The sequence below is a fragment of the Primulina tabacum genome, chromosome 5, assembly GCF_025594145.1.
Source record: "Primulina tabacum isolate GXHZ01 chromosome 5, ASM2559414v2, whole genome shotgun sequence".
In the NCBI taxonomy this organism is placed as follows: domain Eukaryota; kingdom Viridiplantae; phylum Streptophyta; class Magnoliopsida; order Lamiales; family Gesneriaceae; genus Primulina; species Primulina tabacum.
Window position 1 is genome coordinate 27,088,104 of NC_134554.1, and position 24,532 is coordinate 27,112,635.

Below are 24,532 nucleotides of genomic sequence, written 5' to 3' on the forward strand. Positions count from 1 at the left end.
ACTCCAATATTTTAGGCCATATTCAATTTAAGAACAACTTGTTTCGACCTACACGGACAATTTATTAAACCCCAACAAATATTGTGTTTTTATTTTCTTTGAATAGCTTTAGTCAAGTATTAATCTTTGGCCCTCCATATAATTTATCAACTACAATCTCAAACTAGCAAGTATTCAAAATTACATGAAAAATGTATTAACTTTTAGTACAATTATATACATCTAAATTTTACTATATTATTAAGCATGGAGAGATTAAGTTAATTATTTTTAGGTTCATGACTTGTTTTTTAAAGAAGTGAAAATACTCTTCTCATACAAAAAGTTCTTCACTTTCATTTTTATAAATAATAATTAATTAACACAAACTTTTTTAATAAATTTATAAGTCACTTTTTATTTTTATTTTAAAATTTTTAGATGATCAATCATAACATAAAAATTAATCTTTATATTTCTTTAATTTTATTTCATCTCAGAAATTTTTATATAAAATTTGCTAAATAAAAAAATTAATGTTTCTTAAAAAAAAATCAATTTTCTTAAAAAAAAAAAATCAATTTTCTAATTACGTTTCCCCTTCTCCTCCCTTCTCTTATCATTCTCTCCTTTTTGTCTTTACTGAAACAAGAAAGCTCCGATGGCGGCATTTGCTCTCGTATATAACTATCCCATCGCTCCACAATTCTCGCACACCACCCATCAGTTTCCTCGGCTCTCGAAACCATGTTTTATTTCGCTCAAAACGAACCCATATAGCTCAAATCTTCGGTTCTACTTTGTCCATGTACAGGCTCAACCTCAATCCCAGCCACTCGCCGTACAGAATGCCGTAGAAGAGGCAGAGGATGAAGTTTCTAGCACGAGGTTGCTTGTTCAGAATGTTCCCTGGACATGTTCTGTTGATGATATTCGACCCCTGTTCGAAAATTATGGCTCCGTTGTTGATATTGAGGTGTTCTTTTCATAATCTTTATTCTTTGTTTCTTTTTGGGATATTAATTTTATAGATTATCATGGGGTGGCATGTAATATTGGTTTACCTACAAATACTATGATACATAACATTGTAATTTGTGACAATCAACAAAATTTTTCGAAGTTTGGATGTTAACCTGCACTGATTTTGATTGGGTGCCGAGTATTTCATTAAAAATGCAATATTGGTCTTTTTTTGTCATGTTTTGCCTCACCGGAAAAGCTTGATTTCTTACATTTTGTTGTAAATTTTATTACGGGTTCCTATTATGATGCTTTTTTTTTTCCATTTTCTTTTTTGGTGGGATAAAGTTTTCAATGTATAACAAAACAAGAAACAGGGGTCTCGCCTTCGTAACAATGTCTTCGAATGAAGAAGCTGTTGCAGCTCTTAATGATCTCGAATCCAAGGCAAGTGTTTTGGGTTTTAAAGATTTTTGTAAAATACTTATGGATGCCTGCACGACAGTAATTATACTATTCGGTAATCACTTGTCTGTTTTATGTTTGTGAAAAAGGAATTCGAGGGTAGAGTTTTGAAGCTTAACTGGGCCAATCCAAAGAAGAAGAAACCTTCATCTCCACCACAACCCAAACCTTTGCCAGTACACAATTTGTTTGTTGCAAATTTGCATTTTGAAGCGAGGGGGAAAGACCTGAAGGAATTCTTTAATGCTAATGGTGGGAATGCTGTTTCTGCTGAAGTGGTATTTCAAGATAAACCGAGACGGTCGGCGGGGTATGGCTTTGTTTCCTTCAACACCGAGGCCGAGGCCCTAGCAGCACTTGCCACATTTGAAGGGAAGGTAATCATCAATTGTCATTAAGCATACTGTTGGCGGCCTTTTGCTTAGCTCTCATGAATGCAAGCTTTTGGAAAAATTAGTTTCTAACATGGTGTTAGAGCCGGTGGTGACAAGCTCAAACTCCTGATATGCAAATACCGTATTAGAAACCAAGACTGACCACAGGATGCCCAAACCAACTTACGCAGAGACGTCATGATATAAACTTCAAGCATACCTTCTCCGATCTCCGGCATATATCTGATGCATGTTAAAGAATGGAATTATATACTTTGAACTAACTTTTATGAGTTATAGTTTTGGAAAACATTGTTTCTAATAGTCCTATCGGGATTCGGGCTTCGTACAACTTTTGTTGACATTGCCTGGAAGGATGGATTTAATTATATGGGATGGAGTAAAAACTTCTAAGAAGTTCTTGCTTTGCAGGAGTTTATGGGAAGACCAATTCGCGTGGCTCGCAGTAAAAGATTTCTGAGACAGGAGAGCAAGGCAACTATTGACTCTGAGGCCAAGCAAATAGAGAAACTTGATGCAGCGGTGGTTTAATCACTTGAGGTTGAGAGTTTTTACATTCTCCGCTTTTTGTAAGCTCGGCTCTCTTTGTCAACCATTTTGTCAACATTTACTTTTTGTTATCCACTAACATTTTGACTGTATAGTTCGGATCATACCTATGTATTTCGATTAAGTGCATTCATATTTTGGAGCATCGGAGTTTACTATATGACCTCCGGCATTTGCTTTTTCGTCTAAATCACGTAATCAGTATAGCCATTAAAACCAAGCTGCAAGAAAGAGAAGTACAGCTATATGGGCAATCCTTTGGTTATTAAGAATCTTGATTCTCCACTTTTCATTTCACAGACAGCTCTTGTGATTGGTGTCAAATCTTAAGAGGAAACGTAATAGTTGGAGCATTTTCCTCATGGTAATGAGTGATTAACCATATGATAACTTGTCTTCTTTTGGGATCCTTGTTCTCTCTCTGTCGTCTTGTGATCTGTGTGTTGTGGAATTTTCCGTTAGGGCAGTGATTACGTGGCCCGAACTAGCACGTTTACGTGCCTCGAAAATTTACAAGTGTATTGGTTGGACTACTAGAACTCTGGAAGCTAATTGTGCCTGCCATGATTCCTATTACTTGTACCAGTGTTTTAAGTTCCTTCCTGGTTACGGTTCAAGGAATAAAACAATTTTGCCCCGCTCCAACTACCTTTGCTTCCGTGATATCAGATTCCAAATTTCCGAGTAGTAAATGATCGTGAATTTGGTCTTATATTCCACAATTTCATGTAGGATACTTATTTTGATGATCTTGAATTGTTGTCTTTCTTCTGTTTTTATTTGGTAAAATTGATCTAAACCTTGTCTTAATGAGTGTAGGAGTTTCTTTCACCAGCAGTGCAAGGATGTCAAGCAGCCTGAGGAAAGCTGGACTCGAGCTCGGCTTAATTCAAGCTCAGAGAACCTGAGCATATCTTGAGTGGTGCTCAAAATTCATCTCTTAGATTTAAGTACCTAATAGATTTTGAGCTCGAGTACCATTTTTTTTTGTCATTTTAATTTTATTTTTTCATTTCTAAGGCGCACTTAGTTACAAAATACGAATCATGACTTTTTCTTCGTCTCTCTCGTCAAAAAGTGTTATTCGATAATGCCGGTCTAGTAGATCCCTGCGAACATTCAAATATCTGTCCTACATTCATTTGTGAAGGGATTCCTAATGCGTCAAAGACCATACCAACATGACTTCCATCATGCAGATAAAATATATATTGTCTAGACAATATTTGAAATAATACTTTTATTTCTGTGTCTCTTCCTGCTGAACTCATTGAGTGGCTACAAAAATGGTCAAATTTACAGTGTCAAAAAGCATAAAACAGAATAATTGAAGATCGGAAACTGATCGACGAATGTAAGGCGCAGAAACACGGTTTCGTAGTTGAACTTTTTTTATGGTGATATTAGGAAGCTAATCTAAAATACAAGAAAATAGGGTGTCTAGATGGGGTGTATTTTAAATGAATAGTAGGTTTCTAATGAGGTGGGTCGACTCGGTTTATATCTACCAGTGTTCGAAAATACAGCTTACGCGGCCGCCTAGGTGCTAGGCGGAGACCAGCCGCACCGATAAGGTGCCAGGCACCTAGTGTGGGCGGTAGGTGGGCCTGATTTTTTTAAAAAAATTTGGGCTTTGTAAAATTTGAACAATAACAAGCCCATTTGAAAAAATAAAAGTTGGGCTAGATCTGTTTTCAAATCTCTCGTTCCAGAAATTTCTTGGCCGCGATCTTTCTTCTCATTTATGTCTGGATCCATTCCTATAGCGTTCAGGTCCATCTCTATTTTTAAGCTTTTAGGTTTGAAGTTCAAGCTTTTGTAGGCACGAATACTCCAGGTTTTAGGTATCATTTCATACGGTTTGGCCAAACTCATTCCTTCTGCTTCTTTCTACTAATGTAAAGTCCTTGGACTCTGTTGCTCTTCCTCTGAATTTTGATCGCTGTGCATGAGGTAATTGGTTTTTTCTCGCGTATCTTCAGTTTCAAATTAAACCTTGGAAACCTAAGCAAAAAATTTGAATATGAAGAAGAAGAAGATGATCAAAATGATGATATTGATTTTGTGTCGGATGAAGAACAAGTTGTTGAAAATTTCGGAGACGAAGAAATAGAGTAAATTTGTGATGACACATTAGACTATTTTATTGTGAATTTTGGAAAAAATCTGAATTCTTTCTTATTAACACATTAGACTATTTTGAACGTATTTTAAATTTGATTTTATTGTGTTGAAGTTCTAGTATATGATTTATTATGTTTTGATATCGTAGAATCCGATTAGCGGCGCCTAATCCCCGCCTAGGCGTTGGGCTGGCGTCTGACTAATATTTTTATTAGTCGAGTCAAAGATTCGTATAACTAAATTGATTCGTAAGATATTCGCACAGAATTTTTTATGTTAAATGAAATAATGATAAAAATTATTGGACCTGTAATTTTTTATTTAAATACTTGCTTTTGTTTTTGTGATAGAGATAGAGTATGTCTTTCTCCACTAGAATCTTAAATTTGACTACAATTTTTAATAAAATGACTAATGTTTGATTCTACGTATTTATTGGCATCAAAATTCTTTCAAGAATCACCTGATCAAATAGATTTTATGATTATTTTACATAAATGAGCACAATATAATGATCATGTGCTCAGTTTATAAATATCTCATTTTTTTTAGTGAGATAATAAAAAAAGATGAAGATAAGTTAGACACGAGGTGATTTTTTTTGAAAGGATACCGAACTATTCATTAGATCGTTAGTAACTACTTTCATCAATCAAGATAGATAAAAACTTTCTACCCAAGACAAAGAGTGAAGGGTGATCCAAAGCAAAATGCGCCAAGAAATGAGTCACCTTGTTCTCATTTCTATCACCATGACAAATTCTCTTAAACCTACAAGAAACGAGATCTAAAATGTTCAAAATAAGCAACCCTTTATGGTTAATAATTTCTGCTGAATGTGTCACTGCTTGGACAACATTAACAGATTCTGAGAATACCGATGCATCAATAAAATCTCCTTGCATCGCTAGCATAAAGGCAAAATGGATAGCCATGATTTCTGCATCAGCAACTGATCTTGGATGGTGTATGCCACGGGCTGAAGCAGCACAGCTATTGCCATGATGACGCTGAATGACCATTCTGCTCATTGAACCATGCATCGACATCATGTTAGAGTATGTGCTCAGCTAACTATCTTGTGGCTTAGGTTTTATTGATTATGATGTAAACGGTCTTTATTTTAATAATATTTTACAGTTTTATCTAATTATGATATTTACTTTATCTTTTTACTCATGCAAACAGTATACATAAAGTCCTTGAATATATAATAAGTACCATGAGATCTGTCTCTCAACGTAAGACCATTAAACTCATTAGGGAGTGTACCATATATTCTAAACATGTTCCTAGTCGAATCAACCACCTAAAACAAGGTAAATGTCGCTTGAGCTTGAGACTAGCATCTTTGATGTAAACGCCATGTTTCATTGATAAGCGGATGGAGATGTCCATTCATATAGATGGATGATGATTTGATGATTCACTGAACAACACTCCCTCGGACTGTCCAAGTGGTTATTACTTATTGCGTATAATAGTCCTCGGTTATGTTTGTACACCATTAGTCTTTTAAACCGGGACAATGTAGAGGTTCTACGTACTAACGTGCACTTTGATCCGTTTACCGACTCTATTGAGGGTCATCAAGTGACGAGATTGGATGTAGTTTCGAAATACGTAGGAGCAAATGTGATGCGAATCCTCGTACGAATGAAAGCAAACACGATTATTAGAATCGCGCCCTCAATTCAATATCGAACAAGGATCGATTGTGTTGTCCCGATCTTTTGAAACAAGCAAAGATTTGTGATATTCACCTCTAAGCGATTAACACTTAGCAACAAATATCAACGATGATAACAATCGAATTTCATACGAACCTTCAAAGAACTTGTTTTTGACAATTCGTGCGAAAACAATTGACAAACGCCACAAAGATGCAATCTTTGATAAGTTTGATTTTGTGAAGAACAAAGCAAAATGCCTTGCAAATTTGAGAGAAACTCCTCAAGATATTTTTTATCAATCTAAATTGGTTCGTTTTTGGTCTCATACAATCATTATATAATCAATAAAAATGAAAAAGTAGTGTAAAAAGTCATAAAGAAAGTTGTGAACAATTTCTACACGGAAGTGCGCGCGGTGTCGCGTGATCTCGCGCTGTGGCGCGCAAGGTTCTGCACCCAGACAGCACGGGGCGCGCGGTGGCGCCACATCTGGCGCGGGCGCGCTGCTTCTGGTGCTCGCGCTGTTCTGCTCTGCGCTAGCGCGCGCTGCTGCACTGCTTCTGGCGTGCGCACAGTTCTGCACATCTGCGCTAGCGCGTGCTGCTGCACTGCTTCTCTCGGGCAATTTTGCACTCATATGCTTGGTTGTTCGGGACTCCTTCATTATATTATTTGTTGATCTCCACCACTTACGCGCTAAGGCGCAAACTTCCAATTCATCATCTACTTGATGGTGATGCAACCCGAACCCCTCGAGCCTTATTTCCAAGCTTTCATTGGTTGAATGAAGGGCAAAATTCAACATCTTCAATCGTCCTCTCGGGATTGGTTCTTGGAACGCATAGTGGCTAGCTAGATTCATATCATACTCCCCTTCTTCAAAAAGATTTGTCCTCAAATCTTGTTTTTCTTGATAGCTAGGAAGATCAATACTTTTCATGCCTTTTCCACAATCCTGCAAGTAGATTTTAACAATGCTCGGGATCGAACCGGCTATTTCATTCAAAATAAAATAAACCAACTTTGCACAGATGTACATGAAGTGGTTTATTCAAAATAAAAAGTCGTTCATCCTCACTCTTTTGAGCCATACATATAATTTCTTTTTTTGTTTATTTGGCCTATTTTTCACACAACTCTTTTTGTTCTTCGATGGCCATCCCGCCTTTTTTATCACTCTCTTTTTCGGCCATCTCATTTTCTTTTTCTCTCAACTCATAACAAATTGATTCACCAATACATATTACATTCGTAGACAGTTGAGCGAAAGAAACCACTTGCACATCATCTAACAACTCACCCTCCACATCACAACACTCAATACTCGCATGAGACACAATTGGAGTATCAACACCTCAACATTCAAATCATCCACATGTTTGGCTTCAAGTTTGGAAGTGGAATCCACTACCTTAATATCCACATTTGGACAATGATGAAAATCATGTCCTATCTCTTGACATCACAAACATCGAATATCAGAAATACAATTATGTGAGAATTGCGATGTACCTTGATATCCACGTTTTGAACTCCTCGCTAGTGTCGTCGTGCTTCTCTCTTCTTTACTCATCCTTCCACTCTCATCCACTCGCCCATACCTTTCACGCAAATGTTTAAATTCTTCCTCCATTTTTTTCCCAAATTCTACCAACAATGACTGAAATTGACTATCAAGCATATTGTACCCCTTTTTGTTTTTTTTTTACCCAACAAATATGTAGAAAATCGCTACACGAAGATCGGTATTGAAAATCCTACGAGAAATTGAACGGATACGCTTACTTGAATCAAAAAAAAACCAAAAGCTCTGATACCAAATGATGCGAATACTCGTACGAATGAAATCAAACACGATTATTAGAATCGCACCCTCAATTCAATATCGAACAAGGATCGATTGTGTTGTCCCGATCTTTTGAAACAAGCAAAGATTTATGATATTCACCTCTAAGCGATTAACACTTAGCAACAAATATCAACGATAATAACAATCGAATTTCATACGAACCTTCAAAAAACTTGTTTTTGACAATCCGTGCGAAAACAATTGACAAACGCCACAAAGATGCAATCTTTGATAAGTTTGATTTTGTGAAGAACAAAGCAAAATGCCTTGCAAATTTGAGAGAAACTCCTCAAGATATTTTTTATCAATCTGAATTAGTTCATTTTTGGTCTCATACAATCATTATATAATCAATAAAACATGAAAAAGTAGTGTAAAAAGTCATAAAGAAAGTTGTGAACAATTTCTACACGGAAGTGCGCGCGGTGGCGTGTGATCTCGCGCTGTGGCGCGCAAGGTTCTGCACCCGGACAGCACGGGGCACACGGTGGCGCTGCTTCTGGCGCTGGCGCGCGCGCTGTTCTGCTCTGCGCTAGCGCGCGCTGCTGCACTGCTTCTGGCGTGCGCACAGTTCTGCACATCTGCGCTAGCGCGTGCTGCTGCACTGCTTCTCTCGGGCAATTTTGCACTCATATGCTTGGTTGTTCAGGACTCCTTCATTATATTATTTGTTGATCTCCACCACTTACGCGCTAAGGCGCAAACTTCAAATTCATCATCTACTTGATGGTGCTGCAACCCGAACCCATCGAGCCTTATTTCCAAGCTTTCATTAGTTGAATGAAGGGCAAAATTCAACATCTTCAATCGTCCTCTTGGGATTGGTTCTTGGAACGCATAGTGGCTGGCTAGATTCATATCAAAATGCATTGTAGTCAGAGATTCACCGTTTTCCTACTGATGAATATATCTTATGTGATATGATGAATAAATAGTACAAAGAATCTTTTGCCAGAGTAAGACGTGTGCATTTTGGAAATGTGTTTCTTAGTTGCACATACCATGTCACTATTAGTACTCAAAGATACATCATATTGTTATTGAATTCATATGCAACTCTCGATATACTAATGGTTGTAGATTCGATCGGAATATATAAGTTGAAGGGACTGTACTGTATGCTAACCATGACTTAAGGTTCTTGCAGACACTATCAGTGATAACTAGGGGATTATGAGACGATGCTACTAGACGCTCTTACCATAATCATATTGGTACAATCAAAAAAGAATTCCGACATTCTTGATCAAGGTGTTGATAAAAAGAATGAGGCTAAGGGTAAGTGTTACGTATTTTCTGCTTGCAAGCGCACGGTTGTCAAGTTTTAATATATGAGAGTAAAGTATCATTCCCACGAGGAGTGTGTATGTAAAAGTATATCAGTGCTTGTAATTAAAATAGTCACGACTTTATTCAGAAGAATCAATAACAGGTGAGGCTAACCCATGGGCAATCTCGATCCAGTGATATCAGGACGTCCAATGATGATATGTGAGAGTGGGTATAATGTGGAGAATGTTAGCAAGCTTGGCATTGAGCCGTATGCTGTTGAAGAATTATCTGATGGGGACCTTCTAATTTTGGATTCAGCTAGTAGCAATCTTTACAAGATTTCCTCCTTTTTGTCCCTTTACGGCCGGCCAAAGTTGGTTTTAGGGTCTGCTAATGGATATTATGGACATGTGGTTGGAAAATTGAGGGAAGCAAAGATGAATCACCCGAAAGGGCTTATAGTTGGTGACAGGGGAAACATTTATGTTGCGGACACGGATAATATAGCAATCAGAAAGATTAGTGATACAGAGGTCACAACCATTGCTGGAGGCAAACGGGGTCGTGGTGGTGGACATGTAGATGGACCAAGTGAAGATGAAAATTTTTCAAATGATTTTTATGTGGTATATATGGGAGCAGTTGCTCTCTTCTTGTTATTGACCGTGGAAACAAGGCAATTTGTGAAATACAACTCCATTTTGATGATTGTGCTTATCAATATGGAAGTGGTTTCCCCATAGGCATTGTTGTGCTTATAGCAGCTGGATTCTTTGGTTATATGCTAGCCTTGCTTCAACAAAAGGTTGGATCTATTGTTTTTTCTCAAGACGAAATTGTAGAAGCACATGTTTCTACCAACACATATCAGAATCCAATGAAATCTGTAAAACGGCCTCCACTAATTCCAACAGAAGATGATCAAGAAAAACAAGAAGAAATCTTTATGGGATCTATTGGAGATTGGTGGCCCAAAGTGGAGCATCTGCTGCAGAAATCATTGGAGGAGTGTTCATTGTATTCCATAAGAAGCCATAAAAAAATAATAGCCAAAATCAGTATTACCAACATCAAAAGTATTCAAATTCTTGGTCGTTGCAAGAGAGCTTTGTTATTCCAGATGAGGATGAGCCTCCTACCGTTGAAACTCGAACCCTTACTCCACGGAAAACCTACCCTTCATGTCCAAAGATTCCGAGAAAATGCAACAGCTTCGCCAAGGTCGTGCTTTCTATAGTTAGTGGGACGGAGACCTCCAGCAGCAGCAAACTAAGAAGCATCGGCACATACATGACATATGCCTGATGCAAGAAGGCTTCATGATCGGAACAAGTTTGGGTCTTGAAAATGTTTGTGTATTTTCATTTGGGCAAATTCACAAACACCATGAAGGCACGATGGTGATCAAAATAACTTAATGGGTTGGCACGACCGGCATAGTGGAAGAAACAAGGGACGAGGTGAAGCTAAAACGTTGGCTTGAGCAGAAGAGGAACCTGCAGCACTTGAGTGGGGTATATGCGCCGATGGGGAGTCTTGAGCCATACCGCGTCTTTGGGTGACAACGGAGCCAACGACAGATAACGATTGAAAGGATCTTAAGGGTGGCGATCCTCCACACCGGCAGCGAAGAGTAATCGAACAAGGGGGAGGCAGAGAGATTGTAGACAGCGGGCTTGGAAGTTTGAATTTGGAGAGTGAGGAGAATGAAGGAAACCAAGTGATAGTGGTGTGAAGTCCAGTAGTGAATGGGCTTGAGTTATTCAGTCCACTATCATCACATACAAATAAAATCGCGGGCTACTACAAATAAGGTTGAACTGGGCTGATGTATAAGCATTTTGGCCCAATGGACCAATGCTTGCGGGGGACAATTGTTTGGGCTAAAATATTTAAATTATGAAAGCCCAATTTAAATTATGGAAGCCCAATTTAATTATGGAAGACCAAAATAAACAAGCTCAAGTCCAAGCAAAAAAAAAAAAAGAATGAGCCCATCAATAATTTAAATTAGTTTGATTAAGTCAAAAGACGTGCAAACAAAAGGAGATAGTGGAGCAGATAGAGGAGATCATGGGGGAGTGAAGAAAACTGCACAGCAATCAGAAGAAAGGAATGGGCCGACACAGGAGAAAACACACACAACTCTACGCACAAAAATGTGCAAAAATCTCTCTGCTAATTTTCAGTCTTCAAGCATTAGTTTTCAAGCTTTCCACAATTGTTCTAGCATTTTAGGTCTTGTCTTTTTAGGCTTCTATAATAATTTATTATATTTTCATGTTTTGATCAATTCCTACAGTTCTTGTAAATTCAAAATTGGGTTAGAGATTTATTTCCATCAATTTCCATCAATTTCCAATAGTTTTCTTTATTTTGGTATTGTATTTGTTTTAGGAGACTAGAACTAATGGTCGAATTTAGAATTCACGTCGCTCGAATAGTTATAAGTTAGATTTTATCATTTTCACACAAATTGATGCAACTTCGCACCTGGCACACCCGCAAAATATCAATATTGTGCAAACACACCGTTCTACGAATTTCCTCATCAATAAACTTAGCACATAGCATAGTATTCATCTGACCACCCACTACTTCATCTGTAAGATCAAGAACGATTTCAATATCCATCAAAATATAAGAACAAGGGAAAACAATTAAAAAAATTAGAAATAAAAAAATTAAAATGAAATAAAGTTAATGATTATTTAATGTATGAATATTATTAATGAACTTATTATTGAAATAATATTCAATAAAAGAGTATTATTGTCTATTTTACCACAAAATTTAAATTTTCAATGCATTTAATAAATATAATAAAATCTAAATAACATTCTCCTTATATTTATATTATATTGGAAAATTAATTATCTCTTCGTCGTCGGGATTTTATTTATATAGATATAGATCTGTAATAAAAATACAAAAATTGGTAGTACCGCGTGATGCAGCATAGTATTCCCTGGAGTAGCCCGTCCCATAAGTCTGAATGCTGATTGGTTGGATGATGGGTTTTTGAGGAAAGACATTATCATGTACATTACGGAGCACCTGGTCCAGTCTTTCAAATATCTACGGCTCAGATAATCCCTCTCCTGTCCTTAACAGGGTGGCTAGTGGAAACGACCGGGAAACTGCCCAAGAATCCGCTTCGTCTATAAAAACCACCCCCGAAATTCAGTTCATGTTCAAATGCTTGATTTTGGATTATTTTTTCTTCGGCGGCTATGATCGAGACTGGAGTTACAGATAAAGAGGCGATTGATGAGGGAAGTTTGTTAGATAACGTCCCAGATGAGCTGGGTTTCGATTTGTTTGATGATGCGGCAGCCGCCGCAGATGGTATGGATTCTTATTTTTCGATCGACGACATCGAGCGATACCTTATGAATGACGAGTCCAATTCCGATAAATCCGTGGAAGAACAACGCGATTCTTTGACCGATGAGTTTTTCTCGGACTTGCTTTTGGATTCGCCTGATGGGCCCTGGTTAGGTTCGGATCTCTCTAAGGATTCGTCCGCCAGCCCTGACTCGGTGGTGGTTGAGGCGCAAGAAGAAGAGGAAGATAGCTCTCATCAGATCAATGATTGTAAAGGTGGTGATGCCGGAGAAACTGATGATCCCGTCGATAAAAAACGCAAAAGGTATTACTTTTTTTGCCACCCTGAACATGTTTGCCTCTCCTTCATTTTTTGATTTAGATTTTTTTTGTTTCCTTGATTAATGTTGGTTTAGGTGCCGTATTTATGAATGAAACGGGTTCATGTTTGTATTCTTCGTGTTTCTTGGCTTCCTCTAGCATTTTTTCTTTTAAGTGGCTGGTGTTTCCTGAGCTCCATCAGTCCATCACTATATATACTGCAGTGAAATTTGTTGTATTGCAATCTCTAAAGTTGGGTCATGAATTGTAGGCGAATCAGGAACAGGGATGCGGCGGTGAGATCACGGGAAAGAAAGAAGATGTACCTGAGGGATCTTGAATTGAAGAGTAAGTACTATGAAGCAGAATGCAAGAGGCTTGGGATTTTGCTCCAATGCTCTCTTGCCGAGAATCAAGCATTACGGCTTTCTTTGCACAATAGTAAGGCATTTGATGCTTCCATGAACAAGCAGGAGTCTGCTGTGCTCTTGTTGGGTGAGGACTTCGAATTCCCACCCTGTGATTCTCCTAGTTATACCATGATATTGATAGAACATTCTTGTTTCTCGTGATGACATGCTCTGGTTTTGTGTTAAAATCATTAATTTATGTTTGCAGTTTATCTTGCTCTTTGCCTGAATCGGGAAAAATTCATATTTACTTATCTATTTCTTTAAACTTGTAACTCATGGCTCCGATTCCTAAAGCACTGCGAGAATTGTATCATATTTGCTTGTCACAACAAGCCCATTCTGTAATACCAATGCATAGTTTGATCCTATAATAAACCATATAGGTGTGTGGCTTATATATTGAACTATTTCTTGCCAGGTGGTGTTGCATTGCCTTCATTCAATTAAATCATTTTTCTACAAATTTTTATTTTCATTCTGTTAAATTGATATGCTCTCGATCACTTATCTGCTCATATCACCCCTTTGTTTAATTTCACATCTTTATGGAGCCTCTTGTCATGGTGGTGATGTTTAACTTCAAATGGTGAATTCTACAGAATCCCTGCTGTTGGGTTCCCTGCTTGGGTTCATGGGCATCATATACCTTCTAATTCTGGGGAGTCAGTTCCTGACAAATCTGGAAGTGGCTCTTCGCGAAGACGTGGGCGGCGAACAGTGGGAAAGCGAGGCAACAAGAAAAGTGGAGATGGAGGCTCGTAAAATCCATCCCTTTGATTTATTTATGATGGGCAAAAGATGCAAAGCTTCAAGATCAAGGATGCGGTTAAGGATCATAGAATCCAGCAGTGGCCTTCTATCCAAGACTCCTAGAATTCCTGTATTTTCATTATATAGTTAGTTAACCGCCACCTCTCCCCCGCTATTCCCATCTTTTCTTGTGGTAGATGTAGTTAAAAACTTAAACGAATAATTACTTCTTGTGTGGGTACGTCAGGAAACAGGTCTTTGGCCTGTGTTTTTCAGTAGTATGCTGCTCTTTTTTGGTTTTTAAATATGCTCCAGTGATTCGAGCCCATGTCTCTGTCAAATGTTGGTATGAATCTTTAGTTGACATAGTCCGAACAGCTGGTTTTGCTGCCCTTGAAAACGTAGTGTGTTAATCGGTTGCTTGTTGAAGTTAGGGACATGCTGCCTTCACCCTTCAACCTATAAAAACTCGAACCAAATCAAATATATTGGTTTTATTAATTAGTAAAACAAATCAAATATATTGATATTTAACAACCAAACCTGGTTTGATTTGGCCTCAACGATTGTTTCTCAACTTTAATTTTTTTCTTTCAAATAAAATATTTTGATTATTTTTAAAAAATATATATAATCTAAGTTTTAAACAAAGATTATTATATAATTTTGATATTTATAAACTGTTTTGATTTGGATGTTCTCTTTTCGACATGGGATGGCTCTTATTCATTCCCATTAATTTTCAAAGTTGGCGATCGATATTTTTGACTTGATGGAGTGGATTATTACATTAATAATAATTTCTAATTCGTTTGATATTCATTAGTAGAAAATTAAATAACAATATCCCAGGTGTTTGTGCAACAATTGCGCATTCAACCCTTGAATTTTTTTTAAAAAAATTTAATCAAATATAAACCCACTCAGAAAATCAATAAATAACATCTAAATTTATTTTCATATTAATCAGTTATATGCCATGACAGTAAGTGTACTTCGGATGTTGTGCTTGTCCATTTGTGGAATTTAAAATGGGTATATTTTGCTTTTCTAAGCATATAATAAATTTATTTTTTGATTTGTTGCTTATTTATTTAAAAGTTTTATAAAATTTTGAAAGTCAATTTATGATATTTATGTTAAAAGTTAAATTACGGTAAAAAGTAAAATCTCAAACTCTCAAAATCTATCAAACTACACATTTTATAAAATTTTCTCTCTACTCAATTGAGATTTTCTTCACACATTGAGAGACCTATTTATAGAATTTTTTTAGAAATAATTCAAAAATAAATATATCATTACATACATTATCACACACTAATTTTAAATATTTAGAACTCTTATTTTCAACAATCAACTTTCTTATTTTCAACATTCAAATATTACAACTCATATTTTTCAACATTCCTCCTTGTGATGATAATCGTGATACAATGTTTGTCTTCATTACGTGTTTTATACTGTCTCGTTAAAAACCTTACTAGGAAAAAATCCATTGGGATAAAAATCATAGTAAGGGAAAAAGAGTGCAGTCACGTAAATTTCCCATCATGTTAACACGAACGATTCTTCACAAATTTCGTAGATTGCGCATCCCAATGTTATATATATGCTTTCTGAATATTGTCGTAGGAAGTGCCTTTGTGAAGAGATATGATGAGTTTTTACTTGATTGAATGTAACGAGTATCAATATATTTATTCTTCTCAAGTTCTTGTGTGAATGCGAAGAACTTAGGGGGAATATGTTTAGTTCTATCGCTTTTCATGTATCCTTCTATCATTTGAGCAACACATGCAACATTATCTACATATAATGTCACGGGCTTCTTATCGAATGATAATCCATATGAGGTTTGGATATGTTCGGTCATTGATTTAGCCACACACATTCATGGCTTGCTTCATGTACTGCAATAATCTCGACATGATTTGATGAACTTGTTACGAGTGTTTGTTAGTGTGAACGCCAAGAAATTGCAGTGCCTCCATGAGTGTAAATATATATCCTGTTTGGGAACGTGCCTTGTGTGGATCAGATAAATACCCAGTATCAGCATAACCAATTATGCTTTGATTGGTATCTTTTGAATACAAAAGTCCCAAGTCTGTTGATCCTCTTAGATAATGGAGTATATGTTTAATTTCGTTCCGGTGTCTTTTTGTTAGATATGAGCTAAATCTTGCCAATAAATTAACAACAAAAGATATATCAGGTCTTGTGCAATTTGCAAGATACATAAGAGCACCAATAACACTTAGATATGGTACTTTTGGACCAAGAATAACTTCATCGTCTTCACATGGATGGAATGGATCATTTTCTATGTTTAATGATCTAACAACCATTGGAGTACTTAAATGATTTGATTTATCCATATTAAAACGTTTAAGGACTTTTTCTGTATAATTTGACTGGTGAACAAATATTCCACATTCTCTATGTTCAATTTGCAAACCCAGACAATACTTTGTTTTTTCAAGGTCCTTCGTTTCAAATTCTTCCTTCAAGTACGACACAACTTCTTGAATTTCCTTATTCGTTCCAATGATGTTTAAATCATCAACATATACAGTAATAATTACGCATCTGGATGTTGTTTTCTTAATAAAAACACAAGAGAATATTGAATTGTTTACATAGTCCCTTTTTTCATTAAGTGTTCACTTAGCCGATTATACCACATTCGACCGGATTGCTTTAACCCATATAATGATCTTTGCAATTTCACAGAATAACATTCTCTGGGTTTTGAACTTTGTGCTTCAGGCATCTTAAATCCTTCAGGGATTTTCATATATATATATTACTATTGAGTGATCCATATAAATAAGCAAGCTGTGACAATATCCATAAGACGCATTTCTAAATTTTCAGATACCGCCAAACTAATCAAATAGCCGAAACGTAATCGCATCCATAACAGGAGAATACGTTTCTTCATAATCAATTCCATGCCTTTGAGAAAAACTGTAGAACCCGTAAATTGGACTGCGTATAAGCCATGCATAATTCTAGTATTTAAAATTAAAATGATTTTTATCGTATGAGTACTTAAATTCTTTTCTTTAAATTTATTTATTTTACGCAGTAGTTTAATTGTTATCTTTTCAGTTAAATAAGTGAGGCCGAACCGGAGATGGAGTATTGAGATAAGTTAATAAAGACTTATTTAAGAAGTGGTAATTTAGCATGTTAGTAATTATAATTTAAAAAGTTGGCATGCATGCAAGTTATTAAACTTCTTTGATATTTTATTTAATTGTTTTAAAATATTAAATGCATGTTTATTTCATTAATTTATGTTTAATTATTTTTATGCATTTTAGGCATAATTCATGCATGATAGGATTTGTTTCATGAAATTTTAAAAGTTCGTGCATTAAGATTTTTTAAGTTGCATTCGATCGAGTGACGAAGATCCGGAGAATTTTCAGAAAAATTATTTTGTTACACGATTTATTTTTTTAAAGCAATTTTTTTAATATATATTTTTCGAAAATGGGAGTTTTGGGTATTTTCACCCGCATCATTTTAATTTTTAGCGGTACGATAATTTTATCGAATCAGGGGACTTTTTAAGGGTTCGGCTAATATTTTCAAAATCTTTTCAACTCGAAATATTTTTCGGGAGTGGGTTTGAACTTAATGGACCTACTTTTGAGTTTATAGGGCTTAATTCTCTTTTTAATCTTTTAATTAAACAATTTAGGCCCATAAACTATTTTGTTATCTATATAATTAAGCCCTTAAGCACCATTAACCCTAAACCTAATCCCACAAAGCAGCCGACACCCTCATTTAACACTCCCCACCCTCGGTTTCAGAACTCGGCAGCCGAAAGTATCGAACTCCTTCTTGTTCTTGCAAAGAAGGCTTCATCCGGGTCTCCATTTCATCGCTCTTGCTCTTCAATCGTTAAGGCATGCTTTTACTTTTGTTCCTCATCATATACGTCCTAAATATTATGTAAAACATGTATGTACACGTGCATATCTCATACTTGCATGTGGGTGTGTTTTTGGTGGGTTTTATCATGAAACTTGCATCATATTTGCTTCATTTACTCATGTTTTCTGAGATATGATGCAAGGGGCTGCTGTGTTGGTTTGTCAAGGGTAGGGACAGATCGGGAGTGAGAGCTGTAGGTGCAGGTGCGTGAATTTGATCGGGTTTGGTTCGTAAACGTGAGGCTATGCAGATCGAGGCTTGGTGCTAAGGGTTCGGTCATTGGGCTCCTGTACACCAGCAGCGTGAGGATCTTCTCCAGTCCTGGATCAGGCACTGAGGGGTCTGAGGCGGGGCTGGAATGGTTCGAACAACGCTAGGGTCGAAGGATCAAATAACCGAACCATGTTGGAGAGGGTAGCCCCGGGGGGGGGGGGGGGGGGGGTGGGCACGTGATGCGTTTTCTGGAATTCTTAGTGGTTAGGAGCGTGCATGAGGTCAAGGTCTTGGTTTCGTTAGGTGTCTTAGAGGCTGATCGAGGTACTTAGTAGGCTGGATCATGGCGGGAGAAATGGGTTTAGCGCGAGGCGTGAGTTGTAGGGGATAAGTGCAAATGACTTGGTGAAATGTGATAGGACCGAAAGAATTCTGCCAAGTTCTGAAGATTTCAGCCGTGGATTAGCACCTTAATGGAATTGATTTAGGACCTATTAAATGCTTTTAAAATGTGGTATAAGCTGGGAAAAATTTCGGTTAAGATTCGAGTCGGTTCGGATTAAAATCGGGACCCGGTCCAAGTTTTTAAAACGAATCAATTAAGTTCTGATTTTTGGCTTGGGTTTACGTCTAGAAACGCTTTTAAAAATGTTATGGGACATTTTAAGAACTTTGGTAAGCTTCGGGTCAATTTTAGAGGTCCAGGGTTGAAACGACAATTTTTGGGTTTATAGGGGCAAAATGGTCACTTTGCACCCGGGATGAGATTTTGGTCCTAACAGCGCCCTGAGCACAAATCATGATATTTTTTAAATGTTCATGCATCACGATTAGGATTTTTTACGCTATTATAATAATTATGGTGCATGCTTGGTTTAAAGGAATTAAGAGAGAAAAAGTGGGAAAGTGAAGAGCACTCCGTCTCCGCCGCGCCGCGTCGTTATTTCGTTTGTTTTCTGTCAAAACAAACCAAGGCATGTTTACATCTTTTTTCACTCTTCAATCAAGCCACATAGATATTTTTAAATATCGCAAGTACATGATTTTAATGCAAGAAGATCGAAATTGTTCATATTTAATTATGTTGGTTAATTATATTACGTGCATAGAAAATATTCATTTTTGAGATTTATGCGATATTGCTTGTGGCCATCTCACTATCATGGGAGCATTATTTCATCCGGTCGCCAGTTACCGGTCAATTCAGTTATGTACCACCCAGTATACTGTGGCATTAGTCTGATCAGACGTTCATTACTTCACCCGGTCGCAAGTTACAGGTAATGGGAGCATTGTATTATTCGGTGGCCAGTTACCGGTCAGTTCAGTTCAATGCAGGGGCCACTTGCGTAGACCATAATCTCAACAGAAAATTATTACATGCTATTTGTTGAGTATTTTCACTACCGCAAGTATACGTTGTCAAGTTTTAGTACTGGTTAGAGTACAGATATCGATCCCACGAAGAGTAAATATTTAAAACTGTATATTAATTACCACCATTGACATAGCTCAACTTTATTTAAACGAATCAAATAGTTGGTTTAAAATCAATTCAACTAAAATAACAATTCCTGTAATTCTAGCCCGCAGCAGAAAATTCACTGAGGAAATAAATCTAGAGATATGATTTCGTCGAGTCTCCCCTATGCTAAATTAACATTGACTAACATTTAATTAAATTGCACCATGTTTATTAACCAAAAACTCACAGTATTTTCTATTCCCTCTATCGAGTGTTAAATAGAAATGTACTACCTATTACTGATTTTAATATGTCTATTCAAAATCACGTAACACGTAATAAAAGTAAACAAGGTTCTTTTATGGATTCGTCAGAGTTATACGTCTTTTGCACGTTATAAATATCTAACGATGTGATTTCTTCTGTCCTAATTTCAATCCCCTCTGTCGAGTGTTAGATTTCAATTATGTAATCAATCGAATTATGGCCAGTAATTCAAAAGCATTAAAAACAAGAAATCACAAATAAACACGATGAAATAATTCAATGAAAATTCAAATCGTCGTTCACATAGGTTCAACCACGACTACATCAATCTCTAGAAAATAAAATTAGTTCATATTTGAATTTAATTCACCACAAAACCTGTTTGTAATCATTAAAAAACGTAAAAGTAAGAAACCGAATTAAGAACGTGTTGGCGAGAGATGAAAGTGCTTCTCCGTGTCCGGATTCACCGTCTTTTATCTTCGTTCTTCGCGTCCCGTGATCCGTGCGCTCTCACTTTTTCTCCTTTTTCTCGAGTGGTGTGACGGCTGTGCTAAAAAGATTTCGGAACCCCTAAAAAGAACACGCCGAAGCCTATTTATTTCTGTATGTACGCGCCGCGCGCATATGCGCGCCATGAGCGGCGCATATGCGCGCTGCTCTCGGTATTTCACTTCTTGGGGCATTGCTCGCGCATATGCGCGATCTTACTCGCGCATATTGTATGGCGCGGCTCTGAGGGCGCATATGCACCAATCTTTCTGTCCTAGTTGCGCATGCTTGGCTCACATCTCTTCTACTAAGCGCCATTTTGGTTCATTTTTCACGCCCATGTCGTGACCGCACCTAGCTACCTGCAATCACACCAAAAACAACAAAAAGCGCGTAATTCCGCCCAAACGACTAACAATCTATATGAAGTATAAGAATAATATAAGTGCATAAAATGCACTTATCAAATCCACCCAAACTTAAACTTTTGCTAGTCCCGAGCAAAATCAAAATGAAAATAAATAAAACATTAACTAGACTCGACTAAACAAATCCTAAAAAAATAAATAACTAAATGAACAAGAATTGTGGAATAAAAGGATAACCACTAGCCTAAGAGATTACAGCTTCCATGATTTTGAATCAAACACATGCCACATTACTCACAGTTTACGTGCGTGTGTGTTTTGCTATTCTCGTTTACCCAAACCAAATGCCAAAATAAGTTCATAACTTTTTCTTTTTCATAAAATTCTGGACCCCTCGACACACACGTAATTAGCAAAACCATTGAAGCACACATTCACCTTCACAAATCAACAGGACTTATAGGGTAACATTTGGCTAAACAAAGTGGTATTATGAAGGCAACAATTAACCAAATAAAATCCAATATCATGAGATGCGCACATGTACACAATCAAATTCTGTGTTTATCGACGGTATTTTTCAAGTGTCCATAGGCTTAACTTTGACATCTCTTCTCCACTAGTATATTGGATACGTGTGAGTTGGTTAATAGGTCTTTTAAGCTTATAACATTAGGCTATGGCTAATGGCTTCAAATGAAGGTCGGGAGTCAAAACTGAGAGAAAACAAACCAATTTATTTTTCAACGCGCGCATATGCGCGCGGCGCGTACATTCAGAAATAAATAGGCTTCGGCGTGTTCTTTTTAGGGGTTCCGAAATCTTTTTAGCACAGCCGTCACACCACTCGAGAGAAAGGAGAAAAAAGTGAGAGCGCACGGATCACGGGACGCGAAGAACGGAGATAGAAGACGGTGAATCCGGACACGGAGAAGCACTTTCATCTCTCGCCAACACGTTCTTAATTCGGTTTCTTACTTTTACGTTTTTTAATGATTACAAACTGGTTTTGTGGTGAATTAAATTCGAGTATGAACTAATTTTATTTTCTAGAGATTGATGTAGTCGTGGTTGAACCTATGTAAACAACAATTTGAATTTTCATTGAATTATTTCATCGTGTTTATTTGTGATTTCTTTTTTTTAATACTTTTGAATTACTGGCCATAATTCGATTGATTACATAATTGAAATCTAACACTCGACAGAGGGGATTGAAATTAGGACAGAAGAAATCACATCGTTAGATATTTATAACGTGCAAAAGACGTATAACTCTGACGAATCCATAAATGAACCTTGTTTACTTTTATTACGTGTTACGTAATTTTGAATAGACATATTAAAATCAGTAATAGGTAGTATATTTCTATTTAACACTCGATAGAGGGAATAGAAAATACTTGCGAGTTCTTGGTTAATAAACATGGTGAAATTCAATTAAATGTTAGTCAATGTTAATTTAGCATAGGGGAGACTCGACGAAATCATATCTCTAGATTTATTTCCTCAGTGAATTTTCTGCTGCGTGCTAGAATTACAGGAATTGTTATTTTATTTGAATTGATTTTAAACCAACTATTTGATTCGTTTAAATAAAGTTGAGCTATGTCAATGGTGGTAATTAATATACAGTTTTAAATATTTACTCTTCGTGGGATCGATATCTGTACTCTAACCAGTACTAAAACTTGACACCGTATACTTGCGGTAGTGAAAATACTCAACAAGTTTTTGGCGCCGTTGCCGGGGAGAACTATTTAATTGCATATTGATATCATTACTAATTAGTCTTTACTTTAATTTAGACTTTATTTTATTTTATTTTAGTTACTTTGTTAATCTATAATCTTTTTGTTTTGCAGTGCATTTGAAGATTTCAAAATCCCGACTTGCTAATTTTTGATCCGGAAATCGAAAGAACTGCCAGGAGATTAAGGAAAGCAAGGAGAGACGAAATTAAAGCGATGGCTGAAAACAGAGATAATCAGAATGAGCAACCAAGAGAGGTGCCAATCCGGGAACATTTCCGCCCAGTCATAAACGCTCACTACTCTGGAATAGCTCGTGGAACTATTGCTGCTAATAATTTCGAGCTAAAGCCCGCACTCATCAACATGGTTCAACAGAACCAATTTGGAGGAGTAGCCACCGCAGATCTCCATCTTCACCTTAGAACTTTTCTGGAGATCACGGATACGGTAAAAATTAACGGTGTTTTTGACGAAATTATTCGATTGCGCCTTTTTCCGTTTTCTCTCAGGGATCATGCTAGGAGCTGGCTCCAATCTCTACCGCTGGGAAGTGTTACTACTTGGGCAGATTTGGTTACGAAGTTTCTGTCAAAGTACTTCCCTCCTGCTAAATCTGCTCAGCTGAAAATAGATATCACCAACTTCAGGCAGAGAGAATTTGAAGTATTGTATGAGGCATCGGAGCGATACAAAGAATTACTCAGGAAGTGCCCGAATCATGGCTATGCAGATTGGGTGCAGATTGAGTTATTTTACAATGGTTTAGATGGGCCAACTAGAGGGAATGTGGATGCAGCCGCCTGAGGTACTATTTTTTCTAAAAAACCTGATGAGGCCTATGATTTGCTTGAACATATGACCATCAACAGTTATCAGTGGCCGAGTGAAAGGTCTGGATCAAGGAAACCTGCTAGAGTGTATGCTGTAGACCCGATCACATCACTTACTGCACAGGTTTCGGCATTGACCGCACAGATTGCAGCGATGAACAAGCCAGGCCAATCTACGTCTGATGTAGCATTGGTGACTGCTGAGGAAGAGCCAGTTGTGGAGGAAGCTCAGTACATCAACAATCGCGGCTTTGGAGGTTATCGAGGTAATCCTCTCCCTAATACTTATCATCCAGGTTTGAGGAATCACGAGAATTTCTCCTATGCAAACAACAAGAACGTGTTGAATCCCCCACCGGGGTTCAATACACAAAAAGGGGAAGGAAAGCCATCTTTTGAAGATCTAGTTGGCACATTTGTGACTGAGTCTAGGAAGAGAATGGCGAGAACTGAGTCTCGTCTTGATAACATGGAGACACACATGGGCAATATGGGTGCCACGATGAAGTCCTTGGAAACACAGATTGGGCAACTAGCCAATGCTTTAAAAGATCAGAATCGAGGACAGTTTCCCAGCAATACCGAGGTGAATCCTAGGGAACAGTGCAAAGCTATCACACTGAGGAGTGGCAAGGAAATTGGGATACCAGAGCCTACTGAAGAAAGTGAAGAGATTACAGTTGAGGAAGATGAGGAAAAGAGTGCAAGTGTTGGGGAACAGAAAGTGGAGGAACCTAAGAAAGTGATTGAGCAGCAACCTTTACCTAAGGTAAATCTTCCATATCCACAGAGGTTCAAGAAGGAAGGACTAGATGATCAGTTTGCGAAGTTTCTGGAAATTTTCAAGAAAATACACATCAACATCCCATTTGCCGATGCATTGGAGCAAATGCCAAATTATGCTAAGTTTATCAAGGATGTGATGTCCAAAAAGAGGAAACTTCAAGAATTTGAGACCGTAAAGCTGACCGAAGAATGCAGTGCCATACTTCAAAGGAAATTACCACAGAAACTCAAAGATCCAGGGAGTTTTACTATTCCTTGTGTTATTGGTGGTTCTAGAGTAAATAGAGCTTTATGTGATTTGGGTGCTAGTATAAATTTAATTC

At 37.2% G+C, this 24,532-nt stretch overlaps 2 protein-coding genes, 1 non-coding gene and 1 pseudogene across 5 annotated transcripts; 3 read left to right on the forward strand and 1 right to left on the reverse strand.

The window, feature by feature from the left end:
• The first annotated feature begins 567 nt into the window (after positions 1–567).
• LOC142547383 (28 kDa ribonucleoprotein, chloroplastic) lies at positions 568–3,459 on the forward strand. 3 transcript variants are annotated; one of them, XM_075655645.1, is made up of 5 exons: positions 568–955; positions 1,291–1,389; positions 1,497–1,784; positions 2,214–2,371; positions 3,171–3,459. In XM_075655645.1, exons 1-4 carry the CDS (start codon positions 641–643, stop codon positions 2,331–2,333), a joined length of 822 nt encoding a protein of 273 aa, XP_075511760.1. In that variant the 5' UTR covers positions 568–640; the 3' UTR covers positions 2,334–2,371; positions 3,171–3,459. The 3 variants fall into 3 exon arrangements, with proteins under 3 accessions (XP_075511760.1, XP_075511761.1, XP_075511759.1); XM_075655646.1 differs by having other exon boundaries at positions 2,214–2,342; positions 3,171–3,458; XM_075655644.1 differs by lacking the exon at positions 3,171–3,459 and having other exon boundaries at positions 2,214–3,079.
• A 6,019-nt stretch (positions 3,460–9,478) lies between these two features.
• Positions 9,479–10,533, forward strand: LOC142544950 (uncharacterized; annotated as a pseudogene).
• Positions 10,534–12,395: 1,862 nt separating this feature from the next.
• LOC142547384 (bZIP transcription factor 60) lies at positions 12,396–14,408 on the forward strand. The gene is made up of 3 exons (XM_075655648.1): positions 12,396–12,921; positions 13,189–13,412; positions 13,930–14,408. The coding sequence occupies exons 1-3, from the start codon at positions 12,503–12,505 to the stop codon at positions 14,229–14,231; spliced, it is 945 nt and encodes a 314-aa protein (XP_075511763.1). The 5' UTR covers positions 12,396–12,502; the 3' UTR covers positions 14,232–14,408.
• Positions 14,409–23,211: 8,803 nt separating this feature from the next.
• LOC142547895 (small nucleolar RNA R71) lies at positions 23,212–23,318 on the reverse strand. Its single transcript, XR_012820791.1, has one exon. It is a non-coding gene; the product is annotated as a small nucleolar RNA R71 (small nucleolar RNA).
• Positions 23,319–24,532: the final 1,214 nt, after the last annotated feature.